General features: G+C 43.2%; 1 protein-coding gene across 2 annotated transcripts; it reads left to right on the forward strand.

Annotated features, from left to right (window-relative positions):
• The first annotated feature begins 5,931 nt into the window (after positions 1-5,931).
• Positions 5,932-26,239, forward strand: LOC133488556 (zinc finger protein 814-like). 2 transcript variants are annotated; one of them, XM_061796542.1, is made up of 6 exons: positions 5,932-6,340; positions 11,108-11,518; positions 17,464-18,090; positions 19,959-20,415; positions 20,481-20,541; positions 25,587-26,239. In XM_061796542.1, the coding sequence occupies exons 1-6, from the start codon at positions 6,088-6,090 to the stop codon at positions 25,614-25,616; spliced, it is 1,839 nt and encodes a 612-aa protein (XP_061652526.1). In that variant the 5' UTR covers positions 5,932-6,087; the 3' UTR covers positions 25,617-26,239. The 2 variants fall into 2 exon arrangements, with proteins under 2 accessions (XP_061652526.1, XP_061652525.1); XM_061796541.1 differs by lacking the exon at positions 25,587-26,239 and having other exon boundaries at positions 20,481-24,123.
• Positions 26,240-27,573: the final 1,334 nt, after the last annotated feature.

Raw genomic sequence — 27,573 nt, forward strand, 5'->3', positions numbered from 1 at the left:
ACCCATGCCTGCAAGTTCTTTTTTCATTTCCTCATCACGCTAAAATGCAAAAGAGCTTTTGACAAGTTACGCAAAAGGTTTTTCCCGTGCAGTCACGCTTACTGTCTTTCACGTGTGCAGGTACCAATGTACAGAAATTGTATGATAATAAAACAAAAACACTCACATATAGACTCCATATTGAAGGGAAAGTGCACATAAGAAGATTAGCATATTTGATTACAACCCATGGCTGTTATGCCCATTTACTCATTCGTAATTAATGATAATTACCGTCATACTATGCAGTTTTTTTTAAACACTCTTGTCGTTAGATAATTAACACTAGGAAAACTAATACTCAATTATGTCAAACTGGGACACGTGTTAGGAACATACTGTATGACACCTCGGGGATACTTTCAAAAAGGCCAAAAACAAAATGTAAGGTGTAGCTTGTGAATAACAGTAAAACCGGAAGCTAATTCGTAAGTTCAGCAGGTTTTTTGAGACTTTTTTGGACACCTTACATGATGAGAAATATTTAAGCCGGTACACCAAGGCAATTGACGTTACCAAACCGAAAATACCAGCTTTTAATCAGAACATGAAATCCTAAAGCTTGGTGGCAGGGTGTGATGACTCACAAAACAAAACAAAAACCCAACAACAACAATGCCAACTATTTTATTACCAAGCCATCTTGCACCCTTCTTACGTCAACGGTAGAGGAAGTCGATGAGCGAGTTGCGTCAGTAGGTGTATTTTAAAAAATGCTTGTTTTGTCATGTTTTCCAAACTTGGAAAAAATAAGCGTATCATGTGGCAAAAATGTTGTCATGCAATTCAACGTGTGCTCACCTGGAAAAACAAAAAACGGCACAGATCAGCTGACTCATGGTCAGAGGTGGGACGGCCTGGACTGATGGCCTGTCAATCACAGGACTGACACACACATATGCAAGCATCCACATGAACGTTCACCCCCGAGAAAAACAACCAAACGTGCATTTTTGAAAACATCAATGACAATTTTTGTCTTGAATAAACCCAATATACACAATTTTGTAAATCTTGAAGACTATTGAGTCTCAAACAACCCTTAAACATCAAAGATAATGCCACCATTCAGTCTTCAATGAGCCTAACATCCATCCATCCATCCATTTTCTGAGCCGCTTCTCCTCACTAGGGTCGCGGGCGTGCTGGAGCCTATCCCAGCTGTCATCGGGCAGGAGGCGGGGTACACCCTGAACTGGTTGCCAGCCAATCGCAGGGCACATAGGAACAAACAACCATTCGCACTCACAGTCATGCCTACGGGCAATTTAGAGTCTCCAATTCATGCATGTTTTTGGGATGTGGGAGGAAACCGGAGTACCCGGAGAAAACCCACGCAGGCACGGGGAGAACATGCAAACTCCCCAGTCAACACATTTTCATCTCTATCCTTAATCACCCTAATCTGCTGCACATTCTTCCCATCGCTATCCTTCTGTCTGGCCAACCCATATAGATCCCTTTCTCCTTCTTTAGTGTCTAACCTGGCATACATTTTTTTGTTAACATCAACGACAGGTTAGTCTTCAATGAACCTTGCGTACAGGTCTTCAATGAGCATAGTGTATGTTTTTGTAAAATCAAAGACAATTTAACGGGTTCAATAGACAAAACATCTAAGTCAATTTGGTCTTCAATGAACCCAACATTTTTTTGTAAACATCAAAGAAAACTTAATTTGTTTAAGGACCTAGCATGTGTTCTCTTCAGTCTTGAACCTAAGTTTTGTACACATAAAAGAAATTGCACATGATTTAATGGCCCTAACGTTAGCTGATATTCAGTTTCGGTAATACAAATTTCTGTAGACATCAACGACAGTTTTGAGTCCAACATACGTGTTTTGTAATTGTCAAAGAACTATTCAGTCTTCAGCCAACCAAAATTTTTGTAAACATCAAAGATAATTAGGGAACGATGAACCTCACACATTTCTTTCAAACATCAAAAACAATTTAGTCTTCAATGACCCTCCATGTGTTTTGTAAACATTGTCAATTCAGTGACCCTAACATGTTGTTGTAAACATCAAAGATAATTTCTTTAACAGATGTTACATACGTGTCTGTAAACATCAAATAATATTTACATGATTTGATGGCCGTAACGTGCATTTCCGTAAACATCAAACGCAGTTCTTAGCCTTCAATGAACCTAACATACATGTTTTGTCAACATCAAAGAACAATTCCAGTCTTCAGCCGACCAAACACATAGTAAATCTTTTGTAAACTTTAAAGAGAATTTGGAGTCCGTATGCCTTTGTCACAGACACAAAACTAATTTGCCCCATGTTATGATAAATGGAGGTTGGAATCTAGCGTGTGTACAGCATGTGACTCTTTACGCAGTACATAAAGTTTTTTGGGCCAACAAGAAAAACTCGTTTGAGCCTGAGACAACAATGAATGATTGTGTGGTGCTACTCTCTCTACACGTCACAAAGGTGCTGTGCTGTGAAATGAGCTCTGGTAAAGGGACATTTTTGGATGTGAGGTAGTTATGGTAAATCGTGCAGACCTGACGCACGACATTTCAGGAGTTGACTCATTTCAGGTTTTTACGACATGTTTTTTGAGCACATGATTTAAAAAAATAAATAAATCATGCACAACAAGATGCCGCTGAAACACTCATTAACAAAAACATGAGTAATTGAAAAAAATATTTGTCCTTTCATGGCAATGACTATTGTAGTATACATGGTGCAGCAGTAGTATCACAGTAAATGGTGAATTACTCAGAGATACTCAACTAAAATATACAACCAAACAGCAAAAATGTGTTTCTTGTTTTTATTTAGTTTATTTTAAGACTTGACATAACATTACACTATACAGCTGTTGCTTAAAAAATAAGTAAAAATAATAATGTTACTTATTTTTAAAACCCCATAAATAATTGACATAAAATTGAAACGCTCTTATTATTCCCTCTGGACGAAACAAAATAAAAATTAAATAAATAATCACTACATGCACAATATACATGTGTATATATATATATATATATATATATATATCATATTTGAAGCAAAGTCCTTAAACATTTTTTATATTAACCAGCTCCTCGCTGCCTTAACCAGCTCCTCGTTGCGTTGTTGTTCGTTACTTCGTTAAGATATTACTAGCACCACAACTTACCACCAAAGCAACTCTTACAGGCATTAGGTAGTTTTTTTGTGTCTTTTTAGCTGCATTAGGATATTTGCAACTCAACATCTGGCCCAAGTTACACTGTTTTCTTTTAAAACTTCATTTCACGTCTGATAACATATGACCATCAGATTGATAGAACAACCGTACGTTCTTTGTAATAAGTAAAAGGAAATTATGTTAACCAATACAATGGGCTAGGAAGTTACTGTAAATGTTGTTATAAATGTATACAGTTTCAATGCATGTTTTTTTCTAGACATTTTTGTAGTAAGAAAAGATACAGTACAGTAATTTCTGAATACAGGTTCCTCACTGTAGAAAACTGAAATACAAGCATACCTTCACCCCACACATTTTTCCCCTCATCATCCTTAAAGAGGAAATACATCAATATTATAGTAAAAATGACAAGGATAAAGATAAGAAGGTACTTTTCTCTACTTTCCCATTCCTCCAAAGGCTAAAGGATTTCATTTCAATATAATCTATGAGATTTATCTGTTCATCACATTCTGAAGAGAGATCGAGTAAATGCAGGCGTGAAATTGTTTCCCCTGTCCGCATTAATAGTTATCATACAAAAAAAAAAAAAAAAAGATATAACACAGTGACCGGTTTGATGGGTTATAACTTACTGTAACATCAGTGCTAATCTTATTAGCATGTCCAACTAGGTCGCTCTGCTGGTCACTTATTAATATTCCAGTTGATTGACTGCATATACACCAACATTGCGCAGGACCCTGCGATGTGACTATTGCGCATGGCTATGCTCAAACAATACACAGTGCAACCCTATAAAAAAAGAGAACACTTGCCCCTAATATCAGAATCAGAATCATCTTTATTTGCCAAGTATGTTCCAAAAACACACAAGGAATTTGTCTCCGGTAGCTGGAGTAGTATGCTAGTATGACAACAGACAGTCAATTGACAGAGAACACTTTTAAGACATAAAGACATTGACAAAAACAGTCACTGAGCAATAAAGGGTTCCTAGCTATCTGGTAATGTTTTTTTTTTTTTTTTTTTTACAATTGTGCAAAAAAATGCAGTCCTCTATCACTTAGAGCAGTTCAAATGACTAATATAGCAATAGTCCGGTACAATGACCATTGTGCAAAGGGCGCAGAGACTTCAAGGAGTGTATGCGGTTTAAAGTGACGAGTAGTGCGATAATCTGGGACAATGTTGATTGTGCAAATGTTGCAGATACTCCTCAGTCGGTGTGCAAGTGGGGCAGATGCTACTCTGGCATGAGTGGCCAGCATTGGTCAACAACAGTGCAGCGTGGCGAGACTACTACAGTGAGTGCAAGAGTTGGCCCAATGTGACAACAAACTCAAGACAAAAAAAAATTGGCAGCATGTTGCAATGGAATTGTAGGTTAGGTGTTTAATAAGTTGATTGCAAGAGGGAAGAAGCTGATATCATTGCCATACAACTCCAGAGTGTAAGAGTTAACTTATCTGGATCCATTGAAGCTATCAATTTAGAAAAAAATCATCTCTGCTTTTTGCAGATGATCTGGATCTGTTGTCTTCATCAAGCCGTGATCTCCAACTCTCACTGGAGCGGTTCGCAGCCGAGTGTGAAGCCGCTGGGATGAGAATCAGCACCTTCAAATCAGAGACCATGGTCCTCAGTCGGAAAAGGGGACAAGGTCCAGGTCGGGGATGAGGTCCAGGTCGGGGATGAGATCCTGCCCCAAGTGGAGGAGTTCAAATATCTTGGGGTCTTGTTCACGAGTGAGGGAAGAATAGAACAGGAGATCGACAGGCGGATCGGTGCAGTGTCTGCAGTGATGCGGACTTTGTATCGATCTGTTGTGGATGAAGAAGGAGCTAAGCCGAAAGGCAAAGCTCTCGATTTACCAGTCGATCTACATTCCTACCCTCACCTATGGTTACGAGCTGTGGGTCGTGACCGAAAGAACGAGATCCCGGATACAAGCGGCCGAAATGAGTTTTCTCCGCAGGGTCTCCGGGCTCTCCCTTAGAGATAGGGTGAGAAGCTCGGTCATCCGGGAGTTATCTCAGAGTAGCGCCGCTGCTCCTCCACATCGAGAGGAGCCAGATGAGGTGGGTGAGGCATCTGATTCGGATGCCTCCCTGGTGAGGTGTTCCGGGCACGTCCCACTGGGAGGAGACCCCGGGGACGACCCAGGACACGCTGGAGAGACTACGTCTCTCGGCTGGCCTGGGAACGCCTCGGGATCCCCCTGGATGAAGTGGCTGGAGAGAGGAAGTCTGGGCGTCCCTGCTAAAGCTACTACCCCCGCGAGCCAACCTCGGATAAGCGGTAGAAAATGGATGGGTGGATAGCTCTCGTATTGCTCTCATTTGTGCAACCATAAACCACACAATACTTCGGCACCTTCGTACTTCGGATGCTACTTGAATGTAAACAAAGTAATTTCTCATGAAACCCATGATTATAAAATGTCATGTATCACAACTGCATGTCTGATTCGTGTCAAAATCGGTTAAGAACCCAACGAGTTAATTTTTGATTAATTCACTGGAGCCAAACAAACAAATTTACCTCATTACAAGTGAATGGAAGAAATGACCGCGAGTCCCAGTTCAAGATGGCGGCTAAGTGTGCATGCCCTCATCCTGCCGAGGCTTGCTCTAATGTATTTTTATCTATGGGTGTTTACAGCAACTAGCGTTACGTCGTTTGTAGCTGCTTTACGGTACTACAGGCACCACGATTTCCGGCCCAGGCTACGCTGTTGTGTTTACACCAATTAGCAAGTTAGCTAGCGTGGAGCGGCACGCACGATGCCAGCGCCGAGCAAATTCAACCACCCCGCCAAAGTGTAACCTTTCTCCAGTGGTCGAGGGTATTGTTTGCGGGGTTTTGCCGGGCCACTCTTGCCATCATCATGTCGAATGGCGCGGCTCTCCACAGACAGATCGGCTCCATCATCACCGCCCTGTGCAACGCCGCCGCGGCGCAGATCACCAAAGTGGTGGAGGACGGCATGGTGGTGCTGCGCCTGGAGGTGACCCAGCGAGAACAAGAGATCCGGCGGCTGAGGAGCAGCGTGGAGGTGCTGCACGGCGAGCTGAGAGCCGCCCATCGCGCGGCGGACAGCCTGCGGAAAGCACAACAGCATCAGCATCAGCATCCCCGAGGTGGGTGAGCTTGGACGGTGGACCCGGGCTGGAGTGCATCCCACCCGACTTGGCTAAGTTGGATTGTGTTATTGTTGATGGTGTTGTTCTTGAAGCATGTGCAATGATAATTAAAAAAGTATTTGAACCCTTTGGAACTTTTAAAATTTCTGCATATATTGCTCATAAAATGTGGTCTGATTCTTATCTAAACCACAAGGATAAACAGAGTCTGCTTAAACTAATACCACACAAACATATATATGGTTTTGTGTTTTTATTGAAAATGACGTGTAAACATTCACAGGACGGAGGGAAAAAATAAGTGATCCCTTGTTGGTGTGTTACTAAAAATTTCAAACCACCTGTATATCAAAATAGATGATGCCATTGGATAGAGTATAGAACTCAAATAAAATGAGCCCTAGTTTTTAAGAATTGGATAAGGTTTAAGGAGTTTATGCCACATGTCGCAAATCGGTCCAAATTTACAGTAGTGTGATAGTGTTTGCCCCCTTCCTGATTTCTTATGTTTTTGTCGCGCCTAAATGTTTCCCATCTTCAAACAAATTTAAATATTAGTCAAAGACAACTTAATTAAAAACAAAATGCAGTTTTGCAAAAATGCCCCCAAAAAAAATCAAAAGTCCAAACCTACATGGCTCTGTGTGAAAACCCTTAAATTTAATAACTAGTTGCCCTTCCTTTGGCAGCAATAACCGCAACAAAAAGTTTCCTGAAGTTCCAGATGAGATGTGCACAATGGTCAGGATGAATTTTGGACCAACCTCTTTATAAAACGGTTGCAGTTCAACAGTGAATAGCTCTCTTCAGGTCATCCAACAGCATCTCAATCGGGCTTAGGTCAGGACTTTATATATAAACTTGTATACATTTGGAAAAGGTTAAAAAAGTGTCTCAAAGTCTTGACGCTCATCAGTCCATGGTTAGACAATTTGTCTATAAATGGAGTTCAGTACTGAGTGGCTGTCCTGTAAAGATGACTGTAGGAGCACAGCGCAGAATGCTCAATGAGGTAAAAAAAAAAAGAACCCTAGAGTGCCAGCTGAAGACTTATAGAAATCACTGGCACATGCCAACATCTCTGTTGACAAATCCACCATACATTAAAGAAGAATGGGATTCGTGGGATAGTACCAAGGAGGAAGCCGTTGATGTAAAAAAAACAACAACAACAACAAAAAAACATTGCTGCACGTTTGAAGTTTGCTTAAGAGTACCTGGATATTCCACTGCACTATTGGCAAAATATTATTGTGGACAGTTGAAACCATATTTGAATTGTGTGGGAGGAACAGACACTGTCATGCATGGAGGAAAAATTACACATCACACCAAGATCAAAACCTTATCCCAATTGTGAAGCATGGAGGAGGGAGCATCATGGTATAGGCGTGCTTCCAAACTCAGGGCCTGGACAGCTCGCTATCATCAATGGAAAAATGAATTCACAAGTTTATCAAGATATTTTTCAGAAGAGGTTGAGGCCATCTGTTCCCACAGTTAAAGCTCAAAAGAGGATGGGTGTTGCAACAGGACAAAGATCCAAAACGCAGAAGCAAATCAACAACAGAATGGCTTCAGAAGAAGAAAATGCATGTTCTGGAGTGGCCCAGTCAAGGTCGTGACCGTAACCCGATTGAAATCGACATCCCAGGAATATTGCTGAACGGCAACACTTTTGTAAAGAGGAATGGCCAAAAATGTATCCTGATAGGTGTGCATGTCTGATCTGCAACTACAGGAAATGTTTGGTTGAGGTTATTGCTGCCAAAGGAGGGTCAAACAGATTTTAAATCCAGTGGTTCACTTACTTTTCCCTCCCTGTTTACATGTTATGCTCTATAAAAATATGAAAACCTATAATTTTTTGGTGTGGTATAAGTCCAAGCAGACTGTTTATTCTTGTGATTTTAGATGACCAGACTGCATTTTGTGACCAATTTCTGCAGAAATTTAAGAAATTCCAAAGGGGACACATATTTCTTTATTTTTGTGATTTAGATGACCAGACTGCATTTTGTGACCAATTTCTGCAGAAATTTAAGAAATTCCAAAGGGGGCACATATTTCTTCTTCCCACTGTACCATATAAGGTTTCACATTTTCATATGCCTGTTCTTTCAGCTCGTGGCAGTCAATTGTACATACGTTTTTGTAAACCATCCATCCAGCTTCTACCGCTTATCCGAGGTCAGGTCGCGGGGGCAGTAGCTTTAGCAGGGATGCCCAGACTTCCCTTTCCCCAGCCACTTCATCCATCTCTTCCGGGGGGATCCCGAGGCGTTCCCAGGCCAGCCGAATGATGTGTCCTGGGTCGTCCCCGGGGTCTCCTCCCGGTGGGACGTGCCCGGAACACCTCACCAGGGAGGCGTCCGGGAGGCATCCGAATCAGATGCCCCAGCCACCTCATCTGGCTCCTCTCGATGTGAAGGAGCAACGGCTCTATTCTGAGATCCTCCCGGATGACCGAGCTTCTCACCCTATCTCTAAGGGAGAGCCCGGACACCCTGCGGAGGAAACTCATTTCGGCCGCTTGTATCCGGGATCTCGTTCTTTCGGTCACGACCCACAGCTCGTGACCAAAGGTGAGGGTAGGAACGTAGATCGACCGGTAAATCGAGAGGTTCGCCTTTCGGCTTAGCTCCTTCTTTACCACAACGGATCGATACAAAGTCCGCATCACTGCAGACGCTGCACCGATCCGCCTGTCGATCTCCCGTTCCATTCTTCCCTCACTCGTGAACAAGACCCCAAGACACTTGAACTCCTCCACTTGGGGCAGGATCTCATCCCCGACCTGGAGAGGGCACGCCACCCTTTTCCAACTGAGGACCATGGTCTCAGATTTGGAGGTGCTGATTCTCATCCCAGCCGCTTCACACTCGGCTGCGAACTGCTCCAATGAGAGTTGGAGGTCACGGTTTGGTGAAGCCAACAGAACCACATCATCTCCAAACAGCAGAGATGCAATACTGAGGCCACCAAACCGGACCCCTTCTACGCCTCGGCTGCGCCTATAAATTCTGTCCATAAAAGTTATGAACAGAATCGGTGACAAGTGGCAGCCTTGGCGCAGTCCAACCCTGCGAGTCCGACTTACTGCCGGATATGCGGACCAAACTCTGATTCCGGTCATACAGGGACCGAACAGCCCATATCAGGGGGTTCAGTACCCCATAGTCCCGAAGCACCCCCCACAGGACGACCCGAGGGACACGGTCGAACGCCTTCTCCAAGTCCACAAAACACATGTAGACTGGTTTGGCGAACTCCCATGCACCCTCAAGGACCCTGCCAAGGCTGTTGAGCTGGTCCACTGTTCCACGGCCAGGACGAAAACCACACTGCTCCTCCTGAATCTGGGATTCAACTTCCTGACGGACCCTCCTCTCCAGCACCCCTGAATAGACCTTACCAGGGAGGCTGAGGAGTGTGATCCCCCTGTAGTTGGAACACACCCTCCGGTCCCCTTTCTTAAAAAGGGGGACCACCACCCCAGTCTGCCAATCCAGAGGCACTGTCCCCGATGTCCACGCGATGTTGCAGAGGCGTGTCAACCAGGACAGCCCTACAACATCCAGAGCCTTGAGCCCTACAACATCCAGAGCCTTGAGGAACTCCGGGCGAATCTCATGACACGACCACAAAGTCGATCATCGAACTTCGACCTAGGGTGTCCTGGTGCCAAGTGCACGTGTGGACACCCTTATGCTTGAACATGGTGTTCGTTATGGACAATCCGTGACGATCACAGAAGTCCTATAACAGAACACCGCTCGGGTTCTGATCGGGGGGGCCCTTCCTGCCAATCACGCCCTTCCAGGTCTCACTGTCATTGCCCACGTGAGCATTGAAGTCCCCTAGCAGAACGATGGAGTCCCCAGCGGGAGCTCTCTCCAGCACCCCCTCCAAGGACTCCAAAAAGGGTGGGTACTCTGAACTGCTGTTTGGTGCATAGGCACAAACAAGAGCCAGGACCCGTCCCCCCACCCGAAAGCTGAGGGAGGCTACCCTCTCGTCTACCCTCTAGTATACCCACACCTGCTCGGTGCCTCTCACCGTGGGCAACTCCAGAGTGGAAGAGAGTCCAACCCCTCTCGAGAGGACTGGTACCAGAGCCCAAGCTGTGTGTGGAGGCGAGTCCGTCTATATCTAGTCGGAACTTCTCGACCTCACACACAAGCTCGGGCTCCTTCCCTGCCAGAGAGGTGACATTCCACGTCCCTTGAGCCAGCTTCTGTAGCCGGGGATCGGATCGCCAAGGTCCCCGATGTTTTGTTAACATCAAAAGACGTTTGAGTCATCAGTGAATGACATAAGTCTTCTATGAACGTAACGTGGTTTTGTCAACATCAAAGACAATTTTGATTGTTTTAACAGTCTTACCGTACGCATTTCTGTCAAAATCAAAGACAATTTTGTATCTTCAAAGATCCTAACACGTTCATTTTGGTAAAACAGTTTAAATTATTTAATAGTTCTGTGTTTAAAAAAACAAACAAAAAAATGAATTCCAGCTCTTCTGTTAGGGCTGTCATGGGGAAATTTTGTGGCATAATGTCTGTAAAAGACAGATTTTCTGCCTTTGGGAGATGGTATCAGAGCGATAACAGAGGCAGGACAATGCTTGTGTAAAAGGAAATACTGTAATGCTAGGACAGGGGTGTGAAATTTCAGGGAATATCACCGTTGGCTGGGTTCTGTAATGTGTAAAGGACACAGGAAAATAAATTCCAAATCTGCTGTTTTCTTGAATGTCTACAGGGGGCGCTGAGGCTGAGAGGCCCGAAAAGCTCCAAAGCGACTTTCCCAACGTTGAAGTGGCGGTGAAGTGCGAACCCGCCGAACAGGCGGCATGCGGTCAACCCGAACCATCGACGGAAAGACTCAGTGAAAACCAGATTGATGTTCCAGCGGGCATCCGGCAAACAGGAGCGGCTGGCCGCGGGCCACACCGCCAGCTGTACAGCAGCATGCGGCGGCGGATGGTCAACCGGCTGATGTTCAAGCGGGGTTTCGCCTGTCCCTTCTGCGGGAAATGTTTTGAGCATTCCGGAAACCTGGAGCGGCACAAGAGGATCCACACAGGAGAAAAGCCGTACCGCTGTGACATCTGCGGGAGACGCTTCAACCAGAAGTGCAGCCTCAAAGAGCACACCAAGATCCATCAGAGATGTAAGTCACAAGCGACATTTTTTCATCGACTTTTATCCCGTCTCCCTGTTGTCTGTGAAAAGCACGGAATGGGTGGACTACTTTGAAATGTTCCGCCTTCTCTGACGTAGTATCACAACTGTAACAGAGACAGTGTGTGGAATATGACGTTTCATGTGACGCTGATGATGATCTCGTCTCAATTTACTTACTCAGTTACCGTATTTTCCGGACTATAAGTCGCTCCAGAGTATAAGTCGCACCAGCCAAAAAATGCATAATAAAGAAGGAAAAAACATATAAGTCGCACTGGAGTATAAGTCGCATTTTTGGGGGGAAATTTATTTGATAAACTCAAACACCAAGAACAGAAATTTCATCTTGAAAGACAATTTAGCACGTTGTTCAAGCACCCATGTGCGAACTCGTTCCTCTAGCTGTGGCCACCTAGCGTTTAGCCCGCAACGAGCATTTTTTGTTTTCTTCATTTCAGTAAGAGTAACCTCCGTTTTTCGCCAGTCCCTTAGAAGTTTCTCGCTCACTCCAAACTTACTTTCTGCTGCTCGATTACCGTTTTCGGCTGCATATTTCACTACTTGCAGCTTGTAATCTGCAGAATGATTTTCTTTTCGATGCCATTTTTGGTCAGTCCTTCACAGTTGTTTTTATAAGTTACCGCTAATGTTGAAATTATCAATTTTCAGAGGTACAGAAGTAGCAGGTACGGATACACAGGCCTAGAGCGCCCTCTTGCGGTTGTCAGTGTAAAAATAACATGAGATTATATAATAATGTGTTAATAATTTCACATATCAGTCGCTCCGGCGTATAAATTGCACCCCCGGTCAAACTATGAAAAAAAACTGCGATTTATAGTCCGGAAAATACAGTAATTGGATCTCTTGCAGCCCTATGAGGGGCACAAGCCAGTGCAAACTGTAGGCCGGTCCTAAGCCCGGATAAATGCAGAGGGTTGCGTCAGGAAGGGCATCCGGTTTAAAACATTGCCAAACACATATGAGCGTTCATCAAAAGAATTCCATACCGGATCGGTCTTGGCTCGGGTTAACAACGTCCGCCACCGGCGCCGTCAACCTGCAGGGCGCCGTTGGATATTCAGCTACTGTGGGTCGAAGAAGAAGAAGTGGTGGAAAGCGGGTTCTTTGGCCGAAAGAGAAGAGGAAAGCACAGAGCCTAGAACTGAATGTGGGGACTTTGAATGTTGGGACTATGACAGGAAAATCTCAGGAGTTGGTTGACATGATGATTAGGAGAAAGGTTGATATATTGTGTGTCCAAGAGACCAGGTGGAAAGGCAGTAAGGCTAAAAGTTTAGGGGCAGGGTTTAAATTATTTTACCGCGGTGCAGATGGGAAGAGAAATTGAGTCGGGGTTATTTTAAAAGAAGAGTTGGCTAAGAATGTCTTGGAGGTGAAAAGAGTATCAGATCGAGTGATGAGGCTGAAACTTGAAATTGAGGGTGTTATGTATAATGTGATTAGTGGCTATGCCCCACAGGTAGGATGTGACCTAGAGGTGAAAGAGCAATTCTGGGAGGAGCTTGACGAAGTAGTTCTGAGCATCCCAGACAGAGAGAGAGTCGTGATTGGTGCAGATTGTAATGGACATGTTGGTGAAGGTAATAGGGGTGATGAAGAAGTGATGGGTAAGTACGGCATCCAGGAAAGGAACTTGGAGGGACAGATGGTGGTAGACTTTGCAACAAGGATACAAATGGCTGTAGTGAACACTTTTTTCCAGAAGAGGCAGGAACATAGTGTGACCTACAAGAGCAGAGGTAGAAGCACGCAGGTGGATTACATTTTGTGCAGACGATGTAATCTGAAGGAGGTTACCAACTGCAAGGTTGTGGTAGGGGAGAGTGTGGCTCGAGAGCATAGGATGGTGGTGTGTAATATGACTCTGGTGGTGGGGAGGAAGATTAGAAAGACAAAGGCAGAGCAGAGAACCATGTGGTGGAAGCTGAGACAGGACGAGTGTTGTGCAGCTTTTCGGGAAGAGGTGAGACAGGCTCTTGGTGCACAGGAGGAGCTTCAGGAGGACTGGACCACTGCAGCCAAGGTGATCAGAGAGGCAGGCAGGAGAGTACTTGGTGTATCTTATGGCAGGAAAGGAGAGAAGGAGACTTGGTTTTGGAACCTCACAGTACAGGAAATCTTACAAGGAAAAAGGTTAGCTAAGAAGAAATGGGACCGAGGAGAGGCGAAAGGAATACATTGAGATACGACACAGGGCAAAGGTAGAGGTGGCAAAGGCCAAACAAGAGGCATATGGCATGTATGGCAGGTTGGACACTAAAGAAGGAGAAAAGGATCTATACAGGCTGGCCAGACACAGGGATAGAGATGGGAAGGATGTGCAGCAGGTTAGGGTGATTAAGAATAGAGAGGCAAATATGTTGACTGGTGCCAGCAGTGTGCTAGCTAGATGGAAAGAATACTTCGAGGAGTTGATGAATGCGGAAAATGAGAGAGAAGGGGGAGTAGAAGAGGCAAGTGTGGTGGACCAGGATGTGGCAATGATTCGTAAGGGGGAAGTTGGAAAGGCATTAAAGAGGATGAAAAATGGAAAGGCAGTTGGTCCTGATGACATTCATGTGGAGGTATGGAAGCATCTAGGAGAGGTGGCTGTGGAGTTTTTGACCAGCTTATTCAATAGAATTCTAGCACGTGAGAAGATGCCTGAGGAATGGAGGAAAAGTGTGCTGGTGCCCATTTTTAAGAACAATGGTGATGTGCAGAGCTGTGGGAACTACAGAGGAATAAAGTTGATGAGACACACAATGAAGTTATGGGAAAGAGTAGTGGAGGCTAGACTCAGGACAGAAGTGAGTGGTTGCGAGCAACAGTATGGTTTCATGCCTAGAAAGAGTACCACAGATGCATTATTTGCCTTGAGGATGTTGATGGAAAAGTACAGAGAAGGTCAGAAGGAGCTACACTGTGTCTTTGTAGATCTAGAGAAAGCCTATGACAGAGTACCCAGAGAGGAACTGTGGTACTGCATGCAGAAGTCTGGAGTGGCAGAGAAGTATGTTAGAATAATATAGGACATGTACGAGGGCAGCAGAACAGCGGTGAGGTGTGCTGTAGGTGTAACAGACGAATTTAAGGTGGAGGTGGGACTGCATCAGGGATCAGCCCTCAGACCCTTCCTGTTTGCAGTGGTGATGGATAGGCTGACAGATGAGGTTAGACTGGAATCCCCGTGGACCATGATTTTTGCAGATGACATTGTGATCTGCAGTGAAAGCAGGGAGCAGGTGGAGGAACAGTTAGAAAGATGGAAGCATGCACTGGAAAGCAGAGAAATGAAGATTAGCCGAAGTAAGACAGAATATATGTGCATGAATGAGAGGGGTGGTGGGGGAAGAGTGAGACTGCAGGGAGAAGAGGGTGGAGGACTTTAAATACTTGGGGTCAACTGTCCAGAGCAATGGTGAGTGTGGTCAGGAAGTGAAGAAACAGGTCCAATTAGGTTGGAACGGGTGGAGGAAGCTGTCAGGTGTGTTATGTGACAGAAGAGTCTCTGCTAGGATGAAGGGCAAAGTTTATAAAACAGTGGTGAGGCCAGCCATTAGAGACAGTGGCACTGAAGAGACAACAGGAAGCAGAGCCGGAGGTGGCGGAAATGAAGATGTTGAGGTTCGCTCTCGGAGTGACCAGGTTGGATACAATTAGAAATCAGCTCATCAGAGGGGCAGCCAAGGTTCGATGTTTTGGAGACAAAGTTAGAGAGAGCAGACTTTGATGGTTTGGACACGTACAGAGGAGAAATAGTGAGTATATTGGTAGAAGGATGATGAGGATGGAGCGGCCAGGCAAGAGAGCTAGAGGAAGACCAAAGAGAAGGTTGATGGATGTCGTGAGGGACGACATGAGAGCAGTTGGTGTTCGAGAGGAGGATGCAGGAGATAATCTTATATGGAAAAGGATGACTCGCTGTGGTGACCCCTAAAGGGACAAGCCGAAAGGAAAAGAAGGATCTCTTGGCATTTAGTGGAAGAGCATTTAATGGTTCTTCCTGTCACTATACATCACTGGCTTGGATAGAAGAACACCAATACATTATTTGTCGTGAAGAATCCTTTTCGTCAAAGCTATAATCCACGATTTTTGGCGCTCCCTGCTGCTGTAATTCAGCATTACAACAAAGCGGTCTATCGCTTCGATATGGTGTAGGCCAGGGGTGTCAAACTCATTTTTGTCTCGGGCTGCATTGTAGTTACGATTTCCCTCAGAGGGCCGTTAGAACAGTGAAATGTTTCATCACCAAATCATATTATTACCATTACACAACAATTTGAGGGATAACTAGTTTTGAAATCAGAAGACAAGGATAATAGTTTGTTCAAGTATTGTTTAAGGTACTGTAGAAGAAGGGTTTGGTTATAGAAAATTGCAATATCTCAACATTATTGTTTATTATTTTGGAATTTTGGAATTTGGAATTCGGGTACATATTTCAGCAAAAATCACGGAAGTTGACGAGCATGATTTGCTTTCGCGGGCCACATAAAATGATGTGGCAGGGCGCATCTGGCCCCCGGGGCTTGCGTTTGACGCCTATGATGTAGGCTGTGGGCAGCCGGCTGGGAGAACCTCTTCACGTCATGACAGGTGATGAAGCGGCAGCAGTGTTACGGCGCTCAAAGTTATAATCAAGTGGCTAAAAGTTCTCACAAACCACATCGCTGGGTCACTTGCAAGTTAACTTACACACACGTGAAAAGAAATGAGATCAACAAAAGCAATGAAAACAGATCAGTAAGAACGAGAGGAATGCTGGGTCGTGACCACCCACATTGGTGCTGGCAGCCATCGGCTCCTCGAAAAGAGGTAGATGGTGTTCATTTGCGGCATTTTTTATTATTGTTTTCATTTACACAGTAATTATTGTGTGACTATTTTATGCCACAGACACGCAAAATAATATTTTTAGTGAGCGTTTTACAACTACGCTCCGCCCAATGATCGGCAAAATGCCTCATTTCGGTGCCGTCATTTCCTTCTACGTCGTTTTCCGTGCACCACCAACGGGCCCAGCATGGGAAATGAATCGGGCATTCACTAAATACAGCAAAGATGAAATGACTAAACAGCAAGCAGCTGTATACAAATACAGCAAGATGTTAGAGGAGCTGACAGGCTTAATCAGCATTTTGTCATCGCTAGTATTGGCTTGCTTGAAAATAATTTTTTTAACAAAAAAAAGGTTGGGAATTTCAGCTTTAAGGATGTTTGATACCAGTTGTTTTTTTTTCGGACCGATACCAGTACGAGTATTCACTTTTGAGTAGGCTCGATTCCAAGCCTAGGCACTGTCATACTGTATTGCGTGTTTTTGTTTGCCCATTAAGGACAAAAGTCCTGTCTTTGTTTTAATTCCTCATTTAAAAAAGACCATTCAAGCAACAAGTTTTTCCTGAGGTTTTTGAGATTGTTGGGTGAAAGCTGCAGCTGGCTATTACTGTGGACTGAATGGATGGCAACAATGGAGAAATGAAATGCCAGTATTTTGAGGGTAACAGCCCATGAGCAACATATCGAAAAAACACTTTGAACTAGTTCGTTTTTGAACCGGTGAACTTAGTTCAAAATTTTGAATTATTTATTATTGATTTATTATGTCATTATTATTTTTGGAACGATAAACTGAACTTTGAACTAGTTTGCATAGAAAAGGAACTTTCCCAACACTGATCCTGTATTATTTCACGCAGGTTGAAAAAAAATCACAATGTAATTTTCTTCCAATATCGTGGAGCCCTAATGAGTACCCATTACTTTGAAATAAGGCCTGATATCGATACCTAGTATCGGTACTGGCCCATCCCTACTTTTCGGATTGTGGGATGCCGTGTGGCTGTATGAAAATGGACACTGTTGCAGAAATCTTCTCACTTGGCTGGGTTCTGTTCTCCATTTATTGACCTGTCCTTGCAGGTCTTCAGTCAGCACCAGCTGACATCCGAGGGTACCCATCAAAGCATCCGAGCGCCGACAGTCGTCGTCCAGCAGAGGGAGACATCACTTCCACAGCCGAGCGTGTTTCCACCAACCGTCCGGAATTGTCCCGCACGCCAACGATCAAGTCGGAACCTGTTGAGGAGAGCGTGATGCAGCCTGAAAGGGAAGCGGTGGACAAGCAGAAGTCGCCAAGTTTACGTGACGGAACAAATGATCGGTCACCACAGAACAGTGCGGCAGTAGCTCAACTTATCCCGCCTCACGTTGAAGCCTCTTGCAGCACCTTCGCCTTCCCTCCAAAGCCTTACGGAGAAAACAACAACAACGTGATGTCATCGCAGCTGGCGTACCCCCGCGCTGACGCCGGTCCGCAGTGGGAGCCGTCCGGCCGCCCTCGAAACGGCCCCGGTTCCTTTTACCAGGGGTCCCGGCCCAAGAAGTGTTTCTTCTGCTCATACTGCGGTAAGATGTTTGTGCGCGCCGGCCACCTGGAGCGACACCTGCGCATCCACACGGGCGAGAAGCCCTACGGATGCCACATCTGCGGACGGTGCTTCAACCAGAAGTCCAGCCTCAAGTGCCACATGAAGACACACAGGAACGGTACGGGTCAGCATAAACAGCCACCTTGCACAAGAGAACTAGACGACTAGAAATGATCCGTAGTCCCCCAAAAAAAGTCTACATCATGCTCAGTCCCATGTACAATTCAACTCAACTCAATTTTATTATGGAAGTAAGGCAGGCTGAGACCATTTAGGGTTAGGCAAACTCTTAGAATAGACTCTAATGTGTACAGTCAATTGGTGGAAGGATTCCAGGACAAGAGTTTTGTGCTCCCGTTAAGAGGTGAGCAGCAGCATTCTGGACCCACTTGAGATGTTTGAGGAAGGACTGGCTGACTCCAAATCCAAGTGCATTAAGCAATCCAGCCGTGATTACTATTTTTACCAATTAATAATTATGTTAATAAAATTGGTCCATGCCACTTATTGAGGATGACCACCAACATGCACAATAGAAATTGTCACAAAAATAGTCCTTGACGGATATTAGGCATTGTATGCATCCTGTAATTCATGTGATGGTTCCTCTTGCCAGTTAATCATGGATAATCATCACCTTGCACAAGTGAACTACATGAGTACTATATGAACTCATTCACTGCCGTGGACGTTTATATTTGTCAACTGCAATCCTACTGTTTACTACATAGCCGTTTTCAGTTTCCATATTGCCATCCATTTTGACTGATCTTTCAAGACCCACAAAATATTGTGTTCTGTGACAATATAGGGGCGGCACGGTGACCGACTGGTTAGAGTGTCTGCCTCACAGTTCTGTGGACCAGGGTTCAATCCCTGGCCCCGCCTGTGTGGAGTTTGCATGTTCTCCCCGTGCCTGCGTGGGTTTTCTCCGGGCACTCCGGTTTCCACCCACATCCCAAAAACATGCATGGTAGGTTAATTGAAGTCTCTAAATTGCCCCTAGGTGTGAATGTGAGTGCGAATGGTTGTTTGTTTATGTGCCCTGCGATTGGCTGGCAACCAGTTCAGGGTGTACCCCGCCCTGCCCGATGATAGCTGGGATAGGCTCCAGCACTCCCGCGACCCTTGTGAGGATAAGCGGCTCAGAAAATGGATGGATGGAGGGATGGATGGACAATATAGGCATGGAACCTACCAAAAGAAAGATATCCCTCTCTTCGTTCACCAGAAAACAAGTTTCTTTTTCCATTCTTTAGAACGTGTTAGCTTCACCAAAAACACAAATACGTCAAGCCGATCAGTGACTTTGACGCAAATATTTGTTTTTTTTTTAAATGACAAAATGATAATTTATTTACAATTATGCCAGTAAGAAACACACCATTAGTGACATTGACTCACTGCATGGCTCAAGTTCACCCTCAGTGGCTTTTTTACATGGCATTTGTCATTCACTCCATGAACTGTGTCATCTTTTCTCACAATCGCTACACACACTTAGTACTTTATATTACCTACCACAACATACACTCTGTTTATACCTTACATATGCATACTCTGTTCAAGTGTGGGGTGCCTAAAATTGTCCGTCTTCCAACTTGTTGGTATTCCCCCCCTCATAATTGACATGACAAGCCAAGACGGACTACCTAATCTTTATCTCCTACTCAAAAGCTGTGGTGAGCTCAAATCCAAATCGATGCAACGGCTCTATCTAAAGGGATCTGTTGGTCATTACAGCAGTTTACAAACCGGAATTTCACAGACAAGCTGGACGAGACCCACGTCCACGCCAACCAATTGAAAATGTACTTGACGAACATATTCGTTGTTAGCAGTAAATTCCAGTAGAATAGAAGCGTCTGCAGCAGTGAATGATTTAATAATAACTGCCACCTCGCATAATAGGAATGGACTGAGTGACTAGAAATAATCCACAAAAAGAGGGGAATTTAATTGTGTTGCTTTCATGTTTGTTTCCAGACAAGAACGAGGAAGTACAGAGGCCACACCCCCTCATGTGCCCGATACTCGACACTTGCCCGCAGTCGGCGACCGATCCCGAGCAAGGACCGGCGGCTTTGGGCGACAAACTGACCGATCGCCCGTACGGCGAGGCGGGAGAGAGCAATGCCTATTTAGAAGCCGGTGAGTGGCGGGATTACTCCGCCAACGGCGAGCTGCCCTACCTGGATATGCTTGATCCGTTCTCGCAGGTAGGAATGGCAGCGCACGAGGATGGGACCATCCTGGACTTCGGTCTGCCGTCCTCGGACTCGACTCAAAACTGCTACATCTGTTCCGCCTGCGGGCAAAGTTTTGACTCGTACCATCTTTTCGAGAGGCACCAATGCAAAAGCGAAACATTGTTCAAGTGCGACGTCTGCGGTCAGGGCTTCGATCACACAGACAAACTGCAGCTGCACATGAAAGCCCACCAGTAGGAAAAAACATTTGACGTCCTTTTTATGTGTCGTTGAGCTCATCTCATTTCCATTTTTGCAGTGACAATTATACAGCAACTGGCGATGGAAACTGCACTTTCCAGCGCTTCATTGAACAAATGGTAGGAAAATGCGATCACTCAATCTGCCAGTTATTGATGATAACTGTCCCGTTGCTCAATAGAAGAAAAAAAAAAAGAACTTCCAATAATCCACAGTAAAAAAAATCCACATCAAATACAGCGGTTACGTGGAGGTATTTTGGGTGGTGGTGGGGCATCTACCATGTCTATGAAACTGCAGAGGGTAAAACGTGTTCGAAAGTGCCACCTTGCACAATAGAAATCAACAAAATTGTTACCGATAACATAATCCACACTCAAAAAGACTGAGGCACACAAAAAACCTATACTGTAGCGAAAGAAGCTTCAAACTTACAGCAACTGCCACCTTGCACAATATAAATAAGCAGTGGTCGTAGGAACTTTAACAACGACAAATAATCCACACGCCAAAAATGTCCACGTCATGTACGGGCTCATGCGCAAGCAATGTCGTTTCATAAGATTTAGTGTTACTTAACAATCATTATTGAGAACCGTCATCTTGCCCAATAGAAATACAGCAAAACCTTGAATTAATGGACTAACGGGGAGCGGTCGTCCGTTAAAGCTGTTTGTCTCTTAATTTGAAGCACTTTTTTTTCATGGCCTAAAAACACCCAGTGCAGTACAAAATTATTGTAAATAAATGTAAAAACGAAAATGTTTAAAAAGTTGTGAAGTTTATTCAAATTGACCTTTAAACATTGCTGTGATGGTCTAATACTGCCACGAATGTGCTGTTGCACGTTACCACTTATAAACAGCTATATCCAGGTCCCTACTTTAACACACGTTCATGTATTTACGCTTATATACAACACCTTTCTTATCTTTGGTAGGATCCACATAAAATTTCACTGTAAAAGCTTGGAGTTTTTTCCCTTACTCTCCTACTTGTCACTTACAGTTTGTTTTTGTATACCGTGTTCCTCACTTACTTTGGCCACGGAAACTCACGACTCCAACTTCTTAATAAATTCCAATTTGTCAAAATTGCTAAGATTAGTACGCTTCCTTTTGTCACCTCCATTACAATTGGATGCCATAGTAAAGGGTTTGACAACTAACAACTACTGTAATTTCTCGTGTATAATGCACACTCATGTATAATACGCACCCCCAAAGTTGACCTCAATTTTTTTTTAAACCCTTCAACCTATGTATAATGCATTATCTGTATTTTGTTAGTTTTTTCAAATAATTATTCTGAAGTTAAGCACTTCATTTGAACACATAATACTTTCTTTTTATTTACTTGCTCTTATTTTGAAATTCACAGCCCTACTTTTATTTAGTAAATGAGAAAATACGCAGTGCTCATATGTTTGATTACCCAGGCAGAATTTGTAAGATGTGTACAATTCTTTAAAGAAAACATGAAGGACCAGGCGAAACACATTTAATTTTATTTTAATGGGATTCAAATTAAACTGTCAAGCATTTCAGAAAAGAATTATCATTAAACAAAACATAACCATGAAGAAATTAATGATGGTTGTTTTTCATTCATCAGTCATATTTGAAAAAAACAATATTTCACAAATTCTGCCTGGGCATGTAAACTTATGAGCACAATTGTACATATATGCAGTCATATGTACCGCTGTAATATTGGAATTAAAGTGTCAGCTACACCTTTTTTATAACCACTAGGTGGCGGTGGTATATTAGAATGAAAGTGTACAACTTTTACATAACGTCTAGATGGCGGCATACATTTATAAAATGGGAAAGTCTTTTTCATTTTCTCCTATACCGATGTATAATGCGCACTATTGACTATTGACAATTTTATTGGGGGAAAAAATTGTATTATACAGGAGAAATTACAGTAACCCAAAATCAGGACAGAATGTTCGACAGCCATATGACACGACCCTTTTGTGCTGCGTGTCTACGGCTACACTCAGCTAATGTCCATGCATTGCCTTTGATGGGAACGTTGCCCAACATACCAACATGTAGGCCATGTAGGCAGCCGGATCTGGTCTTCTCTGTCTGCTGGTTGCGCCAGTAAATAACTGGGGCCAATTATTGAACTAACCAACATTGTTTGCTACAAAAAAGGGTTTCTAGTTCCAATCGGACACTACTATTCTGTCCGTTAAATCCAAAATCCATAGGTTCCATGTCTGTTAAATCAAGGTTCCACTCTACTGTAAACAGAACAGTCTGAAATAATCCACAGTACATAAAATATACATACACAAAATCCAAAAAATATCTACACATATCTATGTACAGTAATTGAAGAAGTTACACGCTTGTAGAATTTGCCACCTTGCACAAGAGAAATTGACAAAACTACAAGAAATAATCCACAGTAAAAAGAAAGTCCATGGCACGCTTGGTCACAGATATGCGTGTAGGTGTGTCTTATTGATGTAATTGCACAGTTGTTGAGATCTTCCACTGTGCACAATAGAAATAAACATGACTAGAAGTAATCCACAATTTATAAAATATCCATAGCCCTCTTATCAAATATTGGGGGGAAAAAACTGTACAATGCATACCTGTTACTGGAGATGGTACAGATTGTGGAAAGCACCACCTTGCACAATAGGAATCAACAAAACGACTACAAATAACACTCAGTCTCACACGGCCACATATAAACCACATCCGAAAAGAGTCCGTGGCACAAAAAAAATCTAGTCTAGCTGAAGAAGCTTCAATTTTACAGAAACTGCTACCTTGCATAATAGAAACAAACGGAAATAATCCTGTCAAAGAACATCTACGATACATATCTATGTAACTGAACATGCTACAAATTTTTCGACGCTGCCACCTTGCACAATAGAAATAAACAGAATGACAACGAATAATCCACATTGTTACAAACCCCAATTCAAATGAAGTTGGGATGTTGTGTAAATTGTAAATAAAAAACAATACAATGATTTGCAAATCCTTTTCATCCTATATTCAATTGCATACACTACAAAGACAACATTTAATGTTCATATTGATTAACTTTGTTATTTTTGCCAATATTCAATCATTTTGAATTTGATGCGTATGACACGTTCCCAAAAAGCTGGGACAGGGGCATGTTTACCACTGTGTACATCACCTACTCTCTTTTTCTCAACACTCAATAAGCGTTTGGGAACTGAGGACACTAATTGTTGAAGCTTTGTAGATGGAATTCTTTCCCATTTTTGCCTAATGTGCAACTTCAGTTGCTGAACAGCCCGGGATCTCCATTGTCATATTTTGTGAGAGACAGGTCTCATACTTTTTTACTACGAATTTGCCCTGTTACAACACGTGCAGAATGTTGCTTGGCATTGTCTTGCTGAAATTCAGTGTTGGTTTTCGGCCTTGCCGCTTACATGCAGAGAGTTATCCAGATTCTCTGAATCTTTTGGTGATATTATGGACTGTAGACGATGAACTCTCTAAATTCCTTGCAATTGTACTTTCAGAAACATTCTTAAAATGTTGGCCTATTTGCTCATGCAGTTGTTCACAAAGTGGTAAACCTTGCCCCTTTCTTGCTTATGAACAACTGAGCTTTTTCCATGCTCCTTTTACACCCAACTGTGACACTCACCTGTTTCGAGTTAACCTGTTCACCCGTGGAATCTTCCAAACAGGTTTTTTTTTTTTTTTTTTTTTTTTTTTTTTTTTTTTTAAGCATTCCTCAACTTTCCCAGTCTTTTGTTTCCTCTGTGCAAGCTTTTTTGGAATGTGTTGAAGGCATCAAATTGAAATATGAATATTTGCAAAAAAGCAATAACATTCTTCAGTTTCAACATTTAATATCTTGTCCTTGTACTGTATTCAATTTAATATATGTTGAAAAGGATTTGCAAATCATTGTATTCGTTTTACACAATGTCCCAACTTCATTGGAATTGGGGTTATTAAATAATTTAACCCTCATGCATCATAATCACCATGCATACGTAGGAGTAATTTTGAGACAAAATATGGTTCAGGCTTTTAAATGTTATAAGTAAGTGTTGAAGGATGGTATCTCTCCGCCAGTCGTTCGCGTGTTCGTTGATTTTCGGATGATGAGAATGTTTGAGTCCGAATCAGAGACTGGAAATGAACTTCTTTAAGATCTTTTATTGCAGAATATTCTGGGTACAAATGTTCTACAGGCAAAGGCTGCAGCTGCACAAAATGTGCTCAAATGTGCGCTTTCTCAGCGTTTAGTGCGAGATTATATACAGTGTTCAGGGCGGTGTTTAAAGCTTGAGCAGGGTGGATCCAAGGTCACAGCATTATCTCTTCTTGGGACAAAACATCCTGTTTTGCGGCTGACATGTAGTTTTCACAGTTACGTGATTATTAGAACATTTTAATACTGAGGTTAGGTTACACAACATAACTGTGCACAAATAAGTCTATGTATGATCATGACATCAGTATATCACGTGCGAGGGCCTTCATAAGTCATAAATATTTGGTTTACTTTGAACTTTCAATGGCATCAGACCTATCCATAGATATAGTTTTTATTTTTTGATGGCCTCTATCGACAATAAAAGCAGTATTGCGTTATGACCATAACTCTAAATATGCAGTATTAAAAAATATATATATATATATTCAAAGTGGAATATTTGATCTGTGATAATTAGAGCCTTGAATAAGTCAATAAATCATAACATTGATTTTGATGAAATAAGAATTTATGAACAAAGCAAAACAAACAAGTTAAAAAACACAACAACTAATGAAACAATGAACGAACATGAAATAATAACTTTTTTTCCCCTCAACTTTATATTACATCTAATTCAAACATTTAACACAAACGGGGTTCATGTATTTTTTTGCAGATAAAGTTACCACATTTTAAACATGTATTTGAAGCCCTCAGTGGTTTGGGGCACAGGCTCGTTGCTTTCGCTTGGCTGAGGGTCCTGGCTGGGGCTGCTGCTCCTCATGTTGTTCCTGCTCATGGCGGGGTTGGTGGACCATACAGTAGGCAGAAGCTCCCCTGAAGGGATGGCTTCTCGTTTTGAATGCATGTATTGTTTGAATGAGCAGTGGCCCCTAAAAGAGACCAAATGCTCATCCACACATACATCTCTCCCCAGGTTGAACATTTGGGGCATCGATGTCGATAACGCTGTGGCCGGGAGAGTCTGTCATCAAACCGCAGGGTACGGTTTATTTGGCAAAATCGTCCATGCGACATTGATGCCACAAACATGGGCCGTCCGGTTTCCTTCCTCCACAGGCTCACGGTTTCCTCATGCTTTGATTTATACGTACCCGTCAGGATAAGCAGCGCCAGGGGCTTCATGTACAAAAGGTGCGTACGCACAACAACGTGGCGTCCGTTCTTTTTCGCGGCAAAGTTCAGATGTATCAAGAGTGACATAACCGTGGAAACGTGCGGTGCCTCACGCCAACTTCATGGCTGGCGTACGCACGTTTCTGCAGCTGTTGGTACTTTGGCGACACTTCGAGGTGATGCTGGGAAACTGTTATAATAAATCTGGATATCAGAGACATGAACAATTAGCACTGATGAGCAATTCATGCCCGGCAACATTTGATTTCAACAATGTAAAAGAAGCAAGGACTCTGAATTCACTTGTTTACCAGTGTATTAACGAATCACTGACATTTGTGAGGACAGCTATTAATTGATCAAGGTGATCATTTATGCCGCCTATTGCCCTCTCAATCGCTTCTTGTGACTCCAGCACATGCACTGAAAAAAAATAAATAAAATAAAAAGTCATTTGAATTTATTTAATTTGAACATGTACATCAGTTGCACATGATTAACATGTGTTGAAATGACATAATTTACCCCTCTTCTAAAAAGAATTACGATTTTTTTCAGTGTCCTCTCCTGTATATTAAAATAATAAATTGAGTAATCAAAAAGGACTCAAAGTTTGTGAAATCCTCTTTAATATGGTGATGTGCTTCTATTTGAATTCAAAAGATTACAAATACCATACATACATTTATGCATGGACCTTTATCTCACAGGGCTGAGTGTAGGTTACTGTATGAACATATTTATGAGTTATAAAAATACATGGAATTAACCTTGTGGGGTGATCAGTCAGCCACGTCCTCCCATCACCTGTGAGAGAGCAGTGTCACCCATAGTCGCAGCGATTCTCTCCTCGAACAGGGTGAGGCCCTCCGCGCCAGTTTTTCCGCCTGTTTTGGCCACACTTTGGCGGTGGGAAGCTGTCCTTCGCTTCAAATCCACCTTAATGTTTCACCACTTCTTTTTAACGTTAGCCTGTGCGCGTTGTTCCGACTCCACAGCATTGACAGCCGCACACGTGCTGTCACTCCTCTTTCGCGAGTTGTTAACGCCAGAGTGCCAAAAGATGATTTTCTTGTGCACCTCCGCTTCATTGAGCAACTTCACATTCAGAAAAAATATTTTCCTTCATTACCTTACTCATTGTGCTTTTTTCCTGATCATGCAGAGATCGGGATCTCAGGTGCAGGGTTCATTTAAATATGATTTGCATATTTAAATGTGGGCGTGGACACGGAGGGTTCGGCTACTCCAACATGGGCGCTCATTTCCACGTTGATTTGAATGTACAAAGGAAATGTGCTTGGATACATGCGTACGCACACATTCATACATCTGGATATTTTTGTGCGTACGACGTTTTCTGGATTCTGGATTTGGGCCGGGGGTCGGAATGGAAGGGGGGACAAAATGCCTTGCCCCCTCATTTGTGGGAGACCGCAGGATTTTCCTATTCTTTGAGCAACATGTGGCGACCTCCTCTTCTTCTGAGCTGCAAAGTTGCAAGGTGAAGTTCTCATCGGAGGTGTCCTCTGAGGTCTCCGAAGAGCATTCAGGGAGAAAAGTTTCATCCTCTGAGGATTCTTGCAGTAGAGCTTGACGTGCATCTTCTACTAAAAGCGTTCGCTCCATGGCTGCTGGTGTGAAAGTGAGCTCCCCAAACTGATGAGCTTTTAGTGGACCTGGAAGGCCTTCAACCAATAGGAGGGTATACATTCAAACCGACCAATAAGAGTTGAAGTTCAAACTTCAATAACAACAACAATTTTTGAGTTTGGGGCAGAGCGTCC

Source organism: Phyllopteryx taeniolatus, chromosome 14 (genome assembly GCF_024500385.1).
Source record: "Phyllopteryx taeniolatus isolate TA_2022b chromosome 14, UOR_Ptae_1.2, whole genome shotgun sequence".
Classification (NCBI taxonomy): domain Eukaryota; kingdom Metazoa; phylum Chordata; class Actinopteri; order Syngnathiformes; family Syngnathidae; genus Phyllopteryx; species Phyllopteryx taeniolatus.